Raw genomic sequence first — 17,488 nt, 5'->3', positions numbered from 1 at the left:
AAAGTGGTTACTCTTCGCTTTTATCTGTATTGTTTTATTACCTGTTGTTTCTGGGATCTATATACCTTTTTATCTTTTTTGCAGAGTGCAAACAGAAGTTTCCAAATGTTAGGTGTACTGGACTTCACTAAGACAACTGTTGCTTGAATTTTTCCAGCACTGCAAGTTTTTTTTAACTTGCTTACAAGTTAAAATCAGTATTTTTTGCTAGAAAATTACTTGGAACGCCCAAACATTTATTTATTTGTGTGTGTGTGTGTGTATGTATATGTATATGTATATGTATATGTATATATATATATATATATATATATATATATATATATATATATATATATATATATATATATATATATAATGTGTGTGTGTGTGTATATATATATATAATTAGCAGAGACCCCAGAGAATAAAATGGTGACCGTTGTAATATTTTGTCACATGGTTTTTGTGCAGCAGTCTTTCAAATGCAATTTTTTTGGGAAGAAATACACTTTCATGAATTTAACCACTTCAATAAAGGGCCCTTTCACCCCCTTCCTGCCCAGGCCAATTTTCAGCTTCCAGCGCTGTCACACATTGAATGACAATTTCTACACTGTACCTATATGAAATGTTTATCCTTTTTTTCACACAAATAGAGCTTTCTTTTGGTGGTATTTAATCACCACTGGGCTTTTTTCTTTCTTTCTAAAAAAAAAAAAAAAAAAAGAAAAGACAGAATTTTGAAAAAAAGCTTTTCTTATTTTCTGTGAGTAAATTTTAAAATAAGTAATTTTTTCTCCTTCACTGATGTGCGCTGATGAAGTGGCACTCATGGGCACTGATAGGCTGCACTGATGAGGTGGCACCGATGGGCAGGCACTAATGGGCACTGACTGGCAGCACTGATGGGCACTGGTTTTTAACTTTTCTGTAATCGGGGCACTGATGATCAGTGCCCTGATAACCTGTCCTAGACTCCCCTTTGAGGAAGAGCCGCTGATCGGCTCTCCTCACCACACACTCTGACACTCCTCATTTACATGTGACCGGCTGTGATAGAGCTATGTCATTGGCTCTTTACCAAGGTCGGGGTCGCGCTGTGTCCTAGCAACACAGCTAGGAATATAAACAATGATGTTACGGCGAGAAAGTGGATACCTAACATGTCATGCTTTAAAACTGCGCACAAAATTATTTTTTTTATCACTTTTTTATTGCTGTCACAAGGAATGTAAACATCCCTTGTGACAGTAATATGCAGTGACAGGTACACTGTATGAAGGGATCTGGGGTCTAAATTACCCCAAATCCCTCCTCTGCACTTAAAAGCACTCAAAACGCCAAGTTTGGCTGTTTTGACTGTTTTTTTGTTTTTTTTTTGTTTTTAAATCTGGCGCCTTTTAAGGTTCCAGTACCTAGAAGTGATGTCATGACATCGCTTCTGGATTTTTACATCAGAGACCCAAACCAACGCCAAATCCGGGTTTGTTCGGGTCTTCGGCCAGCCGGCGGAACATTGTTGCTATCCTCTGGTGTCCCAACACTCACCGCATCCAGTGACCACAGCAGCCGTGACATTGAATCTGGTACGCCGTTCGGAAGCTTCAACTATCCATCCTCTGCCTGAGTCTGAGGATTGTCCTGGGATTGATTGGCGAGCCCACATCCTTGCTGCACATACTCATGCCATCTTTGGCTGCCATATACATCCCTGACTTTTTGTGCCTTTTTGCATCCTTGCCTGCAAAATACTTCCCTGTCTTTTCCACACTGTGCCAGTAGTCCATCATAGTGGTACACATTGGGCTCTTCACCATATCCTTTATACAGCATCTGTTTTTTTCCATCTGGGAGAACGAGTGGTTTTACATGGGAAGATGGCCTTCTCCCTCCCCTCCAGCACCTGCTTGATTAATGGTATGTTTTTTCAGCTTTTCTAGTCCCGTCCATGTGGGATTATTGCAACATGTGATTGATACTTACACAGTCTAGTCTGTTTACACAAGAGCCTTTCTATCCTTTTTAAGTTTGTTGTTGGACCAATAAACATTTTATGTTTGCATTAACTGTGGTTTTTGTCTGTCACCTATGTGGAACTACAATTACCAGCCACAAGCTTTCACAACACTGGTGTGTGGCTGTACAGACTTGTAGAATCCCTCAGCGCTTTCATTGAGCTCCCCAGCTGCGAGGGGATTTCAGTTTTATTTCACCATTTTATGAACGGAGTATCATTGCACAGCGCCTGAATTGTCTATTTTGTAATTTAGATGGTACTGTATAGGAGCACAGGGGATTGGGATGGTATAGGAGCACAGGGGATAGTGATGATGGGATGATAATCCTAGGGCACTCCTTACCCCAATCTGTCCAATTTATCTCCTACTCTATTAGCTTTTAGATGATCCCTGAAAACCCTCCTCAGGGAAGCCTATTCTACCCACACCTAACTGTACTTCCATTTTTTACATCAGCTCATCCCCCACAGTTATTGCCTTTTTTGTTTCACTTACCCTCCCTTCTAGATTGTAAGCTCTAACGAGCAGGGCCCTCTAATACCTCCTGTATTAAACTGTTTTGTAACTGTATTGTCTTCCCTCATATTGTAAAGCGCTGCGCGAACTGTTGGCGTGATATAAATCCTATATAATAATAACAATTGGGGAGGGGCTTGTACAATGGAAAGCATGGATCAATGTCCCTGCCTAACAAACAACAAGATCCATGTCTGCCGGACCTGCTGATTGGCTCCCGCTGTGCCCAATCACAGCGGAACCGGTTTGCCAGTGGCGCGTGTGCGCCCCCAGACCCAGAAGTGCAGGATCATGTACAGGTACATGATTCTGCACAGAAGAGCCGTGTGCGTACAGTATATGGTCAGCAAGCAGATAAAGGATACTCTTGGGAAATATCCAGGGTCCAAACAGGGATATTTCACTTTAGACGACAGGGAGTTGTCAGTTTCCCTCTCCCCTGCAGAGCTGCTATGTACTGAACATACAGTGCATTGCGAAAGTATTCGGCCCCCTTGAACTTTCAGGCTTCAAACATAGATATAAAACTGTAATTTTTTTTTTGAAGAATCAACAACAAGTGGGACACAATCATGAAGTGGAACAAAATTTATTGAATATTTCAAACTTTTTTAACAAATAAAAAAACTGTAGCGCCACCTTTTTGCTGCGATAACAGCTGTAAGTCGCTTGGGGTATGTCTCTATCAGTTTTGCACATCGAGCGACTGACATTTTTGCCCATTCCTGCTTGCAAAACAGCTTGAGCTCAGTGAGGTTGGCTGGAGAGCATTTGTGAACAGCAGTTTTCAGTTCTTTCCACAGATTCTCGATTGGATTCAGGTCTGGACTTTGACTTGGCCATTCTAACACCTGGATATGTTTATTTGTGAACCATTCCATTGTAGATTTTGCTTAATGTTTTGGATCATTGTCTTGTTGGAAGACAAATCTCCGTCCCAGTCTCAGGTCTTTTGCAGACTCCATCAGGTTTTCTTCCTGTATTTGGCTCCATCCATCTTCCCATCAATTTTAACCATCTTCCCTGTCCCTGCTGAAGAAAAGCAGGCCCAAACCATGATGCTGCCACCACCATGTTTGACAGTGGGGATGGTGTGTTCAGGGTGATGAGCTGTGTTGCTTTTACGCCAAACATAACATTTTGCATTGTTGCCAAAAAGTTTGATTTTGGTTTCATCTGACCAGAGCACCTTCTTCCACATGTTTGGAGTGTTTGTTTGGTGTGTCTCCCAGGTGGCATGTGGCAAACTTTAAACTACACTTTTTATGGATATCTTTAAGAAATGGCTTTCTTCTTGCCACTCTTCCATAAAGGCCAGATTTGTGCAGTATACGACTGATTGTTGTCCTATGGACAGAGTCTCCCACTTCAGCTGTAGATCTCTGCAGTTCATCCAGAGTGATCATGGGCCTCTTGGCTGCATCTCTGATCAGTCTTCTCCTTGTATGAGCTGAAAGTTTAGAGGGACGGCCAGGTCTTCGTGTCAGTGGTCTGATACTCCTTCCATTTTCAATATTATCGTTTGCACAGTGCTCCTTGGGATGTTTAAAGCTTGGGAAATCTTTTTGTATCCAAATCCGGCTTTAAACTTCTCCAACAGTATCTCGGACCTGCCTGGTATGTTCCTTGTTCTTCATGATGCTCTCTTCGCTTTAAACGGACCTCTGAGACTATCACAGTACAGATGCATTTATACGGAGACTTGATTACACACAGGTGGATTCTATTTATCATCATTAGTTATTTAGGTCAACATTGGATCATTCAGAGATCCTCACTGAACTTCTGGAGAGAGTTTGCTGCACTGAAAGTAAAGGGTCTGAATAATTTTGCACGCCCAATTTTTCAGTTTTTTATTTATTAACAAAGTTTGAAATATCCAATAAATTTCGTTCCACTTCATGATTGTGTACTAACTTGTTGGTTCTTCAAAAAAAGATTTGTTTTATATCTTTGTTTGAAGCCTGAAATGTGGCAAAAGGTCAAAGTTCAAGGGGGCTGAATACTTCCGCAATGCACTGTAGGTATGCTGTCTACACATAGCACTGTGTTCATTTCAGAGAACAAACACAGGGAACAGGTAATATGCCCTTTACCATGTCACCTCTTCTGGAATAATTTAAACAATGTTCCGTGATTGACTGGCCATCATCCCGATATGAAACGCCAAAACACAATCCTAAAGAATAGTGGAACTTTAAAGGGCCGATATGGGAGGGATGGTCCCAAATAGATCAAAAACATTATCATATTAAAAACCTATTTATTGAATCACAAAAATAAAAGAAAATATACATGTAGACATATATCAAATGTGTAAGAACATGCTTCCTGACGTCAGGGGCAACGCAAATCATGTCCCCGGGCAGGCGTTGGGACCATGTAAGGCAGGGGTGGTCACCATCAAAAATATATATAGGATAAAAAGTGCATCACCATACAAGAACCTGAGAACACAGATATCTAGATAATGGATTGCTATATAGGGTAGCAAGATCTCCTAAAGTCAAAGGATAGAGCCTCCACAAGAGGAGAAAGTCGTTTCACCTGAATATAAGGCTTGTACATGTGACTTAAAAGGTAATACAAAAAGCAAGCATTGTGGGGGACCCCCTTGATATAAAATTCCATGGTAAGATATTGCTAGATCTATCGGAGCCATCAGAACAGGGAAATCTACCTACCGATCTAAATTATACCACACCTTAGTTTGCATATTCAGCCGGACAAAGCAGGTGGTAGGTACTGATGTTATTGGGTCCCAGGACATCTGGATGTCAATGGCTCCCCTAAAGATCATTAAGCTGCCATGAGAATCCTCAAATAACATATATATGAAAATCCAATCCCCCCCCCCACACACAAAAAAAACTTCTGATCAGTACCTTTATGTTTCTGTGCTTCCTGGATGCCTGTCTCACTGCCACCGGTCATATTACTCTTCTGTATTAACAGTGGCATGTGTAGCATTCATACCTGTGTTTTTCCACGGGATAGCTGGACATGAAAAGTGTTCAGTGACACCCCCCCCCCCCCCCCCCCTGTTCTCCACTGGAGGGGATGTTGGACTCTTGCAGAGGAGAGAGCAAGATAACATCCAGGGAAAAATCGTCCAAAGCTGCTGGGAGTTGAGCACACTTCACTACTTGTGTCACGCTGCCTCTGTTTCTGGGTTTTAGCTGGGGACATGCTACCATAGAAACGGAGGCACGTGAAAAGCGTGTTCACTCTAGATAGTAGCTGGGGCGTATGCCTCTTCAGCAAGCACGGCCACATGTCCAAGAGAGGGAGGGGACTGAAAGAGGGGCTGGATTGTGGAGCTGTATCCACCCCCTGTAATCTTTTAAACCGAGAGAGAACAGTTAGAGGCTGCTTCTTGACTATTCAAAAGCCTGTACTGCCGAAACTAAAGGACTAAGGAAAGAAATGTAATGTAAGTATAAGGATAACATGTACTACCTATTTTTGCTTTCCCATACTACTCCTTTAAGAATGTCAGATGGCAGGTCCTGTGCTGCACTCTACGATTTCTCCTATAGGCCCCTACATAGCTACAGAAACCACTACGTGCAGCACACAAGTAGAACTTGACACTCTTGGAAGTTGTTCTGAAGATTCTTTGCAGAGGACCCTTGTCATCCTTTTGTTTCTAGTGAGAGTTGAGAGAGAAAATTGTATACGTTTCATAACCATCATCAGCCAAGAATTATTAGATATTGTAAATGACTGAACACAAGCTGTGCTATGAAAATGCAGCTTTTATTTGGCTGTGATAAGGAGATTGTACAATGCTGGCCAGTATGCACATTATCCACTTGGTTGTAAGGACAAAGCTTTTTCCCCAGTAGAGGAAGTTGAGATCTCAGGTCACCAGACAGTGCTAGAAATCTGCTATCGTTTAAAAATGCATAGGCTTGTCAGCAGTAGCACACAGGCAGACGTCTAAGAAAAGGAACAGATTCTCACCTCTATACAAAGTTCTATGCAAGAATGGTAATTGGTATGAAATACGGCACACAAGGCATATGCTCCAGCTGGATGAAATGATGATGACAGCCTTCCTGAGCACCTGCCCAATTTTTTTTTTTTTTTATAAAATCTGAATCTATATTTATTTATATATATATATATATATATATATATATATATATATAAGATTTTTAACCGTGCAAAAAAGATATTTCATAAAAATAAAATGTATGTATATAATGTCTTTAGTCTTTTAAATGTATTGCAGGTATACATAAGAAATACTTCTGCATACTAAACCATTTTAAATGCTGTTTTATGTCTTCATTGTCTTTCTAAATCTTCCTAAAAGGTTAAAGTGTTACTATAACCACAACAGTAAAATCAGTCTGTCTATGCAGAATAGCATAATTGTTTTACTCACTGTGGAAGCTAAGGGGTTAATCCTCTGCATTGTGTAAAAAGGCTATTTGATGATGTGATGAATGCACAGATCCTCCCCCTGGACAAGTCTGGATAAGTGAGTGGAGTCAGGCAGCACATGCTCAGATTGGTCGCTATTCCTAGAAAGAACATTTCCTGTTTTGATCGGAGCTAGTCAGGTCACATGGTAGTGACCTCACATATTTTTGGGCGTGTATACAAATCCTAAATTACAGTCCAGTCCCTCCCTCCTCCTCCATGCCCAGTAACTAAAAAAGAACACAGTGGGTTGGATGTCACATCTTGATTGATGGATGACCTCCCATAAAAGCATGAGGACACAGGCTATAGTGGGGTTTAAGAGGCAGTGATTTCCATAAATGAAATAACACCACTGTACATCCTACTGCAGTGTTCTATATTACACATGCAACAATCAGCTAAGATGTCCATCCCACCTGGCTCCCCACTCAGTCACATGGCTGCTATATACTGCTGATGAAAAAAAGGTATTTATCTGTTTATATTTACTAACTTATTGCATTTCCATATTCTGTGTACAGATATAGTGAATGTAGGGCCCTGAGTTTAGTAACCCCTTAAGATCTCTGTATGATTTTATTGTGTGTGTGTGTCCCATTAGGCAGATTTCTTCTCACTTCCTGTTCAGGGGACTGCTGCCAAGACAATAGGAAATAAGAGAAAATCACTTCAACTAGCACAGACAGTGCTAAAAACCAAAACTGAAATCTCTCCTCAATGGGAACACAAACAGCAATAGAAAACCAATAAAGTGGGCACCTAGAAGTGCGAGAGCTTATTCAAAATCAATTGGTTTGGTAATGCTGACATGAGCTTTATTTGTTATCAAGTTTTAATTTTAGCAACCGTTTCAGTGTAAAAGGTCTTCATTTAAAATAATGAACGAAGTAAGAGATAAAACCTAAATTGTTGCTTTGGATGTTTTATGTTAATATGAATAAAATGTAGTTTCAAAATTTATTAGTTCTGGATCTAGCCTCTAAAGCAGGGTAATTTTTAAAGAGTTCTATTTTATTTAGCATTTTTCAGGGCATGGGTGCTCAACATGTAGTTCCGCAATAGCTTGAGGATCACAAGTCCCATCATGCCTCTGCCTTTGTAAGTCATGCTTGTAACTGTCACTGGCTTGCAATGAATCATGGGACTTGTAGTTCTGTAATAGCTGGAGACCACAGGTTGAGCACCCATAGTGTAGGCGCATATCCTAAAGTATTGAGAGGTGGAGAGGGTCTCTTCCTTTTGGATTAGCTGTAAACTCCTTGTCTTTGTTCTAGATCGGCACATGCTTGTATCAGGTCCGTGAATCACAAGTAGTAAAGCTAGGACAATTTTAGTCCCAGAACATACACCTTCAAAGTTGGGTCAGCAATTGTAGCTCCTGTGTGCCTAACCTGGCAGGTTCCTTTTTTAAAGGATGTCTCCCAGTTTTGGAGGCTCATACTTTTCACTTGCCTTGATTTTTATTTTATTTTAGGTAGATAGTAAAAAAAGGGACCCTATGCATCACAAACCTATTCATAATGTACATAGTGTGTGGGAACATTCTATTACTGTGCCATATACAGTAAGGCTTGTGTTGGATTAAGAGAAAAGATAAAGGTCACACAAAAAATGAATCCCATCCAAATGTTTTATCTGTACAGTCAATGGTATTTTATCTTCTAGAATTTTAATAAATATTAAAAGTACACAATCCTCATAAATTAAATGAAAGGCATTTTACCTTTCCTGACTGAGCCAAATCCTTAAAACAATGCTTACAGTTGCAGAGTTTTAGTAACAGAGGCAGTGCTTCAATCCAGAAAGCAGTAGGCAGGACTAAATGTGGCCAGGGGCTGATTGAAAAGCTTCAGATTTGTGTTCAGCGGTGAAAATACTGACAGACACCCCACATTGTGAGTTACAGCATGGGAGAACAGAACCTTGAGGAACAATGTGGTTGTCTGCAAGATTTGTGGGTTTTGGGTTGGTGGCTATGTTTTGTTAACAAATCATTACAAGTATTCAAATTCAAATGCCCAAATTAATAATGGCTTCCTTTTTTAAGGCTCATTTAGATGGGTGCTGCTTGGGGGTGACCAGACAGGTTTGCACATACAGGTATGCTGTGGCTGTGATCCTTTTGCCTCACTGGGCAATTAGCAAGAGCCCATCCAGAGTGTGTGCACACATAGCTACAACCTCACAAAATATTATGTTCTCATATATAAATTTTGGCATAGCTTTCCTGGTTCACATTCCATGATCCTGTGGGTCCTTTTGTTTGTTTTTGTTTATTTATTCTTCCACTTGGGTTTTTAGTTAGTGGCCACAGATGTTTTGAGGGTTAATGTTCATCAAAGGCGGAGCAGGCCTTTTGGAGCACTGGACGGTCCCACCCACTCCCTCTGGGGGGGAGGAACTGGTTCATTTGAAGCCACTATATATATTTTGATCTGCTACTGTTATGCTCAGCTCTGAGGAAGGGAGCTTGACTCTCGAAATGCGTTAGCGGTCCTTTCTTCAAGGACATGTTCCAGTTCATGTGTGATGGATTCTTTTAACACGATTTTAAATATCTTCATGTCTGTGTATGCATTTGGCATTTTATTAAAATTTTTTAAACCGTGACCACGGGTAATGCACTGTTTTGCGCCTCCTTTTGCTTTTCTTTTATGTACCTCACGTCACGTCATATCTGATAAAACGTACGTCGGTCGTGGCGTGCTGACGTCACCAATACGAGATTGAGGACGGGTGGAAGAGTCGACCAGCCGGCGGCTCATTCAAACAAACGCTCTCTATTTCTGATGTTTTTATGCCTGCTGGGGATATCGTTTGGAGGCATTCCTCCATGTTGGGACCTGCTGAATTCTATGATCCTGAGTTTACTGGCATTGGACATTGGCTTATTACTGAATTTATCTGGTAAGCAGTTTTTGTATGTCGGTGGTGGTCACGCTCCTGACTGAAGTTTCCGCACACCTTGGGATTTCCTTCCTTTGGCTTTAATTCCCTCAAACAAATTATCTGATACTGGCACTTAATTGTGTACATCTGGTAAGCAGCTTGTGCATGTGGGTGTTGGTCGCTTCTCTGACTGGGGTTTGGCACATTTATTTGCAACTTCCTTTGGCTATACTCATTTGTATGTCTGGTAAGCAGCTTTTAATATTGGTGGAGGTCAATATCTTTCACTTCAGCACTTTATTCCTTATTAAGTGGATTGCACTTAAGGTGTAAATTTCACCATTGGGTGTACATTTGTGATATATACACCCATAACAACTATACAGTGTTACACTATGGGATCTTGTATCATTTTTTACATGCACGTGGTCCATGTTTGTTGAGCTTTTCCTGTCGTCTGAGGTTGGAATTTATCCAGAGGTCTATCCTATTGAGGATACTGGGAGCGTACACCTTTGAATCAGGCACTTGATATACCTCAATCTGGTAAGCAGTCTGCGTATCTAGTGGCTGTTCCTTGCAATAGGAGTGATCTAACACTTTGGAACCTCACGCGGACTACTGGATTGATCCCCAGGAGTTTTCCAGCAGTTTTTGTGGTCAAGATCATTTTTGACCTTTTTATTTGTCACTGTTGATTTTTTGGGTCCTTATAGGGACTATTGAACTTTAATTAACTCTGCACACAACTTGCTTTACACACTTCCTGGTTGGGTGTATGTCACATTCAAGTTGTTGTTGTTGTTATTATTTTTATTTACTGTATATTTCAAGTATTTAACTTGGTATTTTCACCATATATAATATTTTGTGTGTTATAGCACAAATTCACTGCTTAGCGCGGCTTACCTTGATATAATTTTTGTTTAAGTGTTTGTCACACTATATAAGCTGCTGCTCATGTGTACATTAGCATAGCGCGGTTATCTTCAAAATTTTGCTTTTATGTACTTATGTTGGAGTTCCCTGCCTGAGGAGAGCAGCACGCCAGTCTTCCCCTTTGGAGTGAGCGCTTGGCTGAATTGTTTGTATGCTTTACTGCAAATACAGACTGATTTTACTGTTGGTTTAGTAACACTTTAATTCCAATGCCAAACCAAACTTACGCAGGGAGATGGAAGAGCCATACTGGTCAGCCAGTAGGGCTTTTACTGTATTATATATTGCTGTTAGTCTAACACTGTACCCATGTTTACAGGAGGGAGAACATGTCTTTACTAGTGTGTTGCTGCTCCTTCGTTGTTCCATAGGCAGGAAGGAGTAACTAAAATGTAATTGCTGTACTTGTCTTTTGACCAATAAGCCAGTTAATATATAAATATTCATGCATTTAGTTGCTTTACAAACTTTAATTATGATTTGGAGATGAGCGCTATAAGAAGCCAACAGACAATTTCACACGGACTAGAACAGAAATATCACTTTTGTGTGTGATGTCTCTTTGAAATGTTAGAAGTAAAAAAAAAAAAAAATGCACTTGAAAACATCTGTTTTATACAAAAAAAAAGGTTCATGCCATCACAACATGCTTACTTTGAAAGAAAATGTACTATAAAAAATGCTGTTAAACGGCTAGTGCAGTTTTCTTGTACTTGCAGTGAATGTGCTGTGAGAACGTTTATAGTATCCCCCTTTAAAGCAGTGTTCATGCTTTTGTTACTACCAAGGAGAGTAAATGTATGGTAATGTCACGTTTAAATACCTGCTATCTGTCACTTGACTAATGTGAAAATGAGCTTTTCGGGCTATCTAACTTCTGCAGTACAATATGACATTTATAGGTAATGATTTTTGTTCTATAAATACCAAAATGGATAGTAAATGTTCACCAAACATGTTCTCAAGTGCTCTTTTGTGTCAATTTTTTTTGTAGACAAAAGTCAGCCAAGGGCAAGATTTAAAGAAGTGTGGGCTACATAGAAAACAAACCTTCATGCTCCCCTTTATGACTGCACCATTGGTCCCATAACACCAAGAATTGAGCGATCACATGAGCACTGATTGCTAAGTTCTTGGTCCGCTTTGAGCAGAGAGCAGTGACTGTCAGGCACTGTGCTCTGCCCCTCCAGTGCTCACCAAAGCACCAGGCTGGAGAGGGAGCATCTGGCAGAGGCTCTGTGTCATTCTTAGAGGCTGGGGAATCCATGTGCAGTTCCAGTGCCAAGAAACGCATCAGCAAATCGGGCAAGGTGTTTTAATCAGTCAGATCATGTTGTTCCCAAGAACTCCCCATTGGGGTTCTTGTGCCTTGCTCCAAATAAATTCGATTTTGCCCCATCTGTTGTCTAATGTTTAAAGGGACCCAGTTACATCATAGAGAAGAACCTGTCTGGGAGAGCCCGTCTCCCTGTGTAATCTACGTTAGGGGTTTGTCCTCAGCCCCGGACTGCACCTCCAAACTGCAATGTCTCGCCGGCCTCTGTAGTGTCCTGGCCCTCAGCACATCTCTAGCAAACTGGAGAACATTTGGTGAGTTCGAATTTTAGACCGAGAAAACTGTAGACCTATATTACAAGCAATTACATTATAGCACCAAACTTACCATGTTCATTTCTTCTCCAGAGTCTATGTTGTATCTTTATAAATGTGGTAAGTTGCAACTAGGCTTCTCAAAAATAAAAAAAAAAAATGGCTGAAAAATTAATGATAATTAATGGGAAAATTTGGGGTTTGAAAAATGTTCCTGGAGAAAAAAATCATATCTTACAAGATTGTGTGATCACAGCTATTCACAACTTTGTAAATAGTCAATAATGTCAAAAGGAAGCATCAGAAAATAATTGTTAGTATTTTTACAGCGTGGTAAGTATGGATGTATTTTTTTACATTTTTATTTTGGTTAGTGGGGTGGGGGCTATGTTACAGGAGCCTGTAGTTTCTAATTATGCCCATGGTTATATTGTTGGTAGCAATATATGTTCCCTGCTGTCCAAGCACTGCACATTGGGTCCCAAGCAAATAAAGCAGCAAGTGCACACGTTTGTAAAGCAGAATAAGAAACTAGACCTCTCCTCAGATTAAATACCTGCTGGGATTTAGAAAATCCTCCCATCATCTATTGTCTTAGTCATGAGACCTAGAATATGATCAAAAGAGCAAAGCGCATAAAATGAATAGTGGGGCGTTTCTTTTCTTTTTCAGCGGTTCACCTAGTCTGAGGAGATTGGTTTGGTATTGTTTAAATACATGTGTACCCAAAGCTTCACTGACCTGGGACTTGGACTGCAATGCTTACATGCTATGGGTCATGCCAAAAGATGGTGGGCCCAAACCATTAAAAATTACTTTGGCACTCTGCAAATTCCTCCCAAATTACTTTTATTTCAAATAAGAGAAAAGATCTTCCAACAATCATGCTGATGCGTTTCAGCCTCCAACAGCTTTAGTTATAGCTATAACTAATGCCCCATACACACGTGCAGATTATCTGCAGACTTTTGTCTGCAGACTTACCTTTTCTATGTAGTGCAAGGGCCTGCCGGATTGCATACAAATTGAAAGTGTTTAGGTTTGACCTCATATTACATGGTTTTGGTAAGTCTGCAGACAAAAGTCTGCAGATAATCTGCATGTGTGTATGGGGCATTAGGCTGTTATTTGCCTATATGTGAAATAAGAGACGATGGACGGAGATTGCTGTGCTGGTTCACAATCTGCTTGAATTCCAGCTTAGGGCTTCAGCTGTGCACTGCAGGTCTCACATTCTCCATTGCCATTGCGTAGGGTTAATGCATTCCTGGCTATGTAAAGAGTCCTTCTTCTTCCTTCTTCCTTCTTTCTTCTTTCTTCTTCTTTTTTTTTTGTTATGTCAGCTTATTTTATGCTTGAAGAAGTCCTTGTAGCTAATGATGAGCCATCAGATCCCACATTAGTTTCCTTTGTCTACCTTTTTACTAAAAAAAAAAAAAAATGAATGTTACATAAGCTGCAAACCTAACATCTCATCAAACCATTTATCTATTCAGTTTAATGAAATCTAAGGGTCTAACATGTATCTACAGGCTTATATTACTTAGATTATTAATATATGTATATTGTAATGCATAAACAGCTTTATCTGGGTAATTTATTGTGCATAACAATTGTACTAGCAGGAATTAAGGAGCAGGGCAGTTTTCTACAGCTGAGGGTCTACAACATCTGTACCCCATTTAAATGGAACGTGTAGTGGTTTTATACTAATACTTTTTTTTTATTTTTTTATAGCCATTAGGCTATAGGTATTTGTTTTTTTTCTTATGCTAATATTACATTTTTAAATTATGTAGCCTTTTATCCAGCCAACAGGAGGAGCTCTTGTTTGCTCCTGCACATGTTGAAATGAAGCTGGTCATTTACAGAGATCAACAGCTCAAGGTGAAATTCAACTACAACTGAATTTAATTGCAGTGTCTTGTCTCTGCCTGAAAGGTTTTTATTGCTGTTGTCCTTAGCAAAATTGTATTGCTCTGGGACTCTTTTGTCTGTTTTTTATATATATATATATATATATATATATATATATATATATATATATATATATATATATATATATATATATATATATATATATATATATATATATATATATATATATATATATATATATATATATATATATATATATATATATATATATATATAACAAATACCCACACAGTGCACCCGGAAAGTATTCACAGCGTTTCACTTTTTCCACAGACCATTTGCAGAGATGGTTGTCCTTCTGGAAAGTTTTCTATCCACAGAGAAATGCTGGTGCTCTGTCAGAGTGACCATCAGGTTCTTGGGCACCTCTCTAAGGCCCTTCTCCCCTGATTGCTCAGTTTGGCCGGGTGGCTCGCTCTAGGAAGAGTCCTGGTGGTTCTGTTCTTTTTCAATTTATGGATGATGGAAGCCACTGTGCTCATTGGGACCTTCAATGCGGCAGACATTTTCCTGTACCCTCCCCTAGATATTTGCCTCGATACAATCCTGTCTCTGAGGTCTACAGATAATTCCTTGAACTTTATGGCGTGGTTTGTGCTCTAACAGGCATGGTTAAATGTGGAAATATATATATATGACAGGTGTGTGTGCCTTTCCAAATCATGTCCAATCAACTGGATATATCACAGGTGGACTCCAAGTTGTAGAAACATCTCAAGAATGATCAGTGGAAACAGGATGCACCTGAGCTCAATTTTGAGTGCCATGGTAAAGACTGTGAATACTTATGTACATGAGATTTTTTTCCTTTTTTATTTTTAAAAAATTGGCAAATATTTCAAACAAACTTCTTTCACATTGTCATTATGGGGTATTGTTTGTCGAATTCTGAGGAAAATTAATTTAATCCATTTTGGAATAAGGCTGTAACATAACAAATTGTGGAAAAAGTCAAGCGCTGTGAATACTTTCCGGAAGCACTGTATATGTGTGTGTAAAAAAAAATAAATAAATAAATAAATATATATACATATTTGATCTAGAAAAAAGTTTTATAAAAGAGTTAAAAGGTTTTGAATGTACCACCCAACCAAGAAAAACTTTTTGGCTTTTGATAAAATCAATATTTGCCTTAGAAGTGAGCTACTTATGCTCTCTCTGACCTACGCCTGACTCTCAGGCATAAAAACTCTTCCTTTCCCCTCGGGCATGCTTGCAGTTGACTCATTATTGTGCAGATGCTGTGGCCACGTGCTGCCTAGGATGTGCTTCCTGCTCCCGTATACCGGCCATTAATAGATGTCGGTGGGTGCGGGACTTGACCTGGAGTTGTATCGGCCTATCAGCATTTCCCATGTTCTTTGTCTCATCTATGCTTATATGGAATATGTTAGCTGGCCTATGTCAGAGATCTCGCTCTACTGACTGTGTCATGTTCTCTGGACCATGGGTGGGTTGTTCGCTTGATAACCATGTTGGCTCTTATGAGTTTTGTATTATCTCTGTTCAACCTGTCATGCTAGTCTGATTTATGCACTTGTTCTCGACTGTACTGAATGCCTTATACCTCTACTATAAATAAAGAATTTGAAAAAGAAGTGAGCTACTTACAAAGTTTGCTCATTGTGGAGGTATATTTAGATCTGAAATAATGTATGTGTGATTACTCTCTTTCAGGCCTGAAGATGTGCTGCTGAAAAGATCTCACGATGCAAATGTCCTACTGCATTGCTTCTTGTGGCCACTAGTAACTTTCCTCGTGGGTGTACTGATCGTGGTTCTCACCATATGTGCAAGGAGTCTGGCTGTTAAAGCAGAAGCTATACAGAAAAGAAAATTTTCATAGATTGAACAAAAACTAAAAATGGAAGCTTCAGTCCAAACCAAAACCCCATTTACCTATAGTCCTCTTGTTGCCTCTTCATCTCTATTTTTCTGAACTTAATATTTTGAGGATTCGAGTTAAAGGCAGGATATTTATTCAGACTTTTTCTAGACTGCTGTTTCCTGTGGGATGAATGCCCAGAATGGCTCACAACAGACGCAGATATACAAGAAGTAATGTAATGACTCATATTTGGCCAAGTGTAAAGTGAAGCAGACTGAAACTTTCATTTCACCTTTGCGATAAAATATTTTTTATTTGGTATGTAAAGTCTCAGTCAAAAGATTTCGGTTTATTTTGTACCATGTAATTCTCAAATATTAAAGTGTGCTTTTTTATGTTCTAGCTCTGTTGGTTTTTTATCTTTGATTTTCTCTACTTTGATATTTATTGGTTTTATAGGTCTGAAGTCACCTAGAAATATGTAATCTCATTCAACAAATTTTAAATTCTTGTCTTTTTAATGATCAATATTCATAAAATATAGTTTTATTTGTACCTTCTAAGGAACGGCTGCAATGTTCTGATCGTGGGTCAGGGGCATGTAGCTGGTATAGTAATACCAAACAACTTTGTGCCTCACATCTGATCTGCTGTATCTATGAACTAGGTACTTCTAGTACAATCCTCCTTGAAAAGCACATGACAACCTGTGGTTATGTGTTGAAACTATAGAAGTTTATGACAAATCTCTTTGAGGTTATAATAAGCTGCACTTTAGAAAGGTGGATTGCGGGCAAAAATTTATATGAAAAGAACACATCCTCTTTGCATCAGCCTTCCCACCATCAAACTGGTAAATTGGCCTTCTTAGCTAAAAAAAAAAAAAAAAAAAAAAAATCTTTCACAATTGCCAAGCAGACAGTAATGGCACTCATTCTATAGTGTATCTATTACTATACACTTGCTGACTAGGCCTTTTATGACACTTGTTTTACAAGTAAAAATTCTTAGAACCTATTGTTAATTTCCTTAATACCAAAGCAGCAGAAACTGATTAACAACCCCCTCTGCTACTTAACTGACCAGATCAATATCCCAGTAGTTTATGCTACACTCTGATTAAAAAGTGTTCCTTAAATTTTGTGTGTGTGTGTGTGTGTGTGTAATAAATAAATAAATATATATATATATATATATATATATATATATATATATATATATATATATATATATGTGTGTGTGTATATATAATTTTATTGTTAGCAGAGACCCTAGAGAATTTAAAATGGCTTTCGTTGACGTCGCTCCAGTCCTTCTAGGGCTAAGAGATGCGCGGAGGCCATCTTTCCTTCGC

General features: G+C 39.2%; 1 protein-coding gene across 1 annotated transcript in view; it reads left to right on the top strand.

Moving 5' to 3' along the window:
• Positions 1 to 16,536, top strand: part of KCNMB4 (potassium calcium-activated channel subfamily M regulatory beta subunit 4) — a 125,019-nt gene extending 108,483 nt beyond the window's left edge. The window contains exon 3 of the mRNA XM_082256080.1: positions 15,984 to 16,536. Coding sequence (XP_082112206.1) covers positions 15,984 to 16,152 — 169 coding nt within the window. The 3' untranslated portion in view covers positions 16,153 to 16,536. The remainder of the gene's footprint in view (positions 1 to 15,983) is intronic.
• The last annotated feature ends 952 nt before the right edge of the window (positions 16,537 to 17,488 follow it).

This window comes from Pelophylax lessonae (genome assembly GCF_965119305.1).
Source record: "Pelophylax lessonae genome assembly, chromosome: 4".
Classification (NCBI taxonomy): Eukaryota; Metazoa; Chordata; class Amphibia; order Anura; family Ranidae; genus Pelophylax; species Pelophylax lessonae.
The sequence above is the reverse complement of the archived record's forward strand: the minus strand, read 5'-3'. Positions and strand labels throughout refer to the sequence as shown.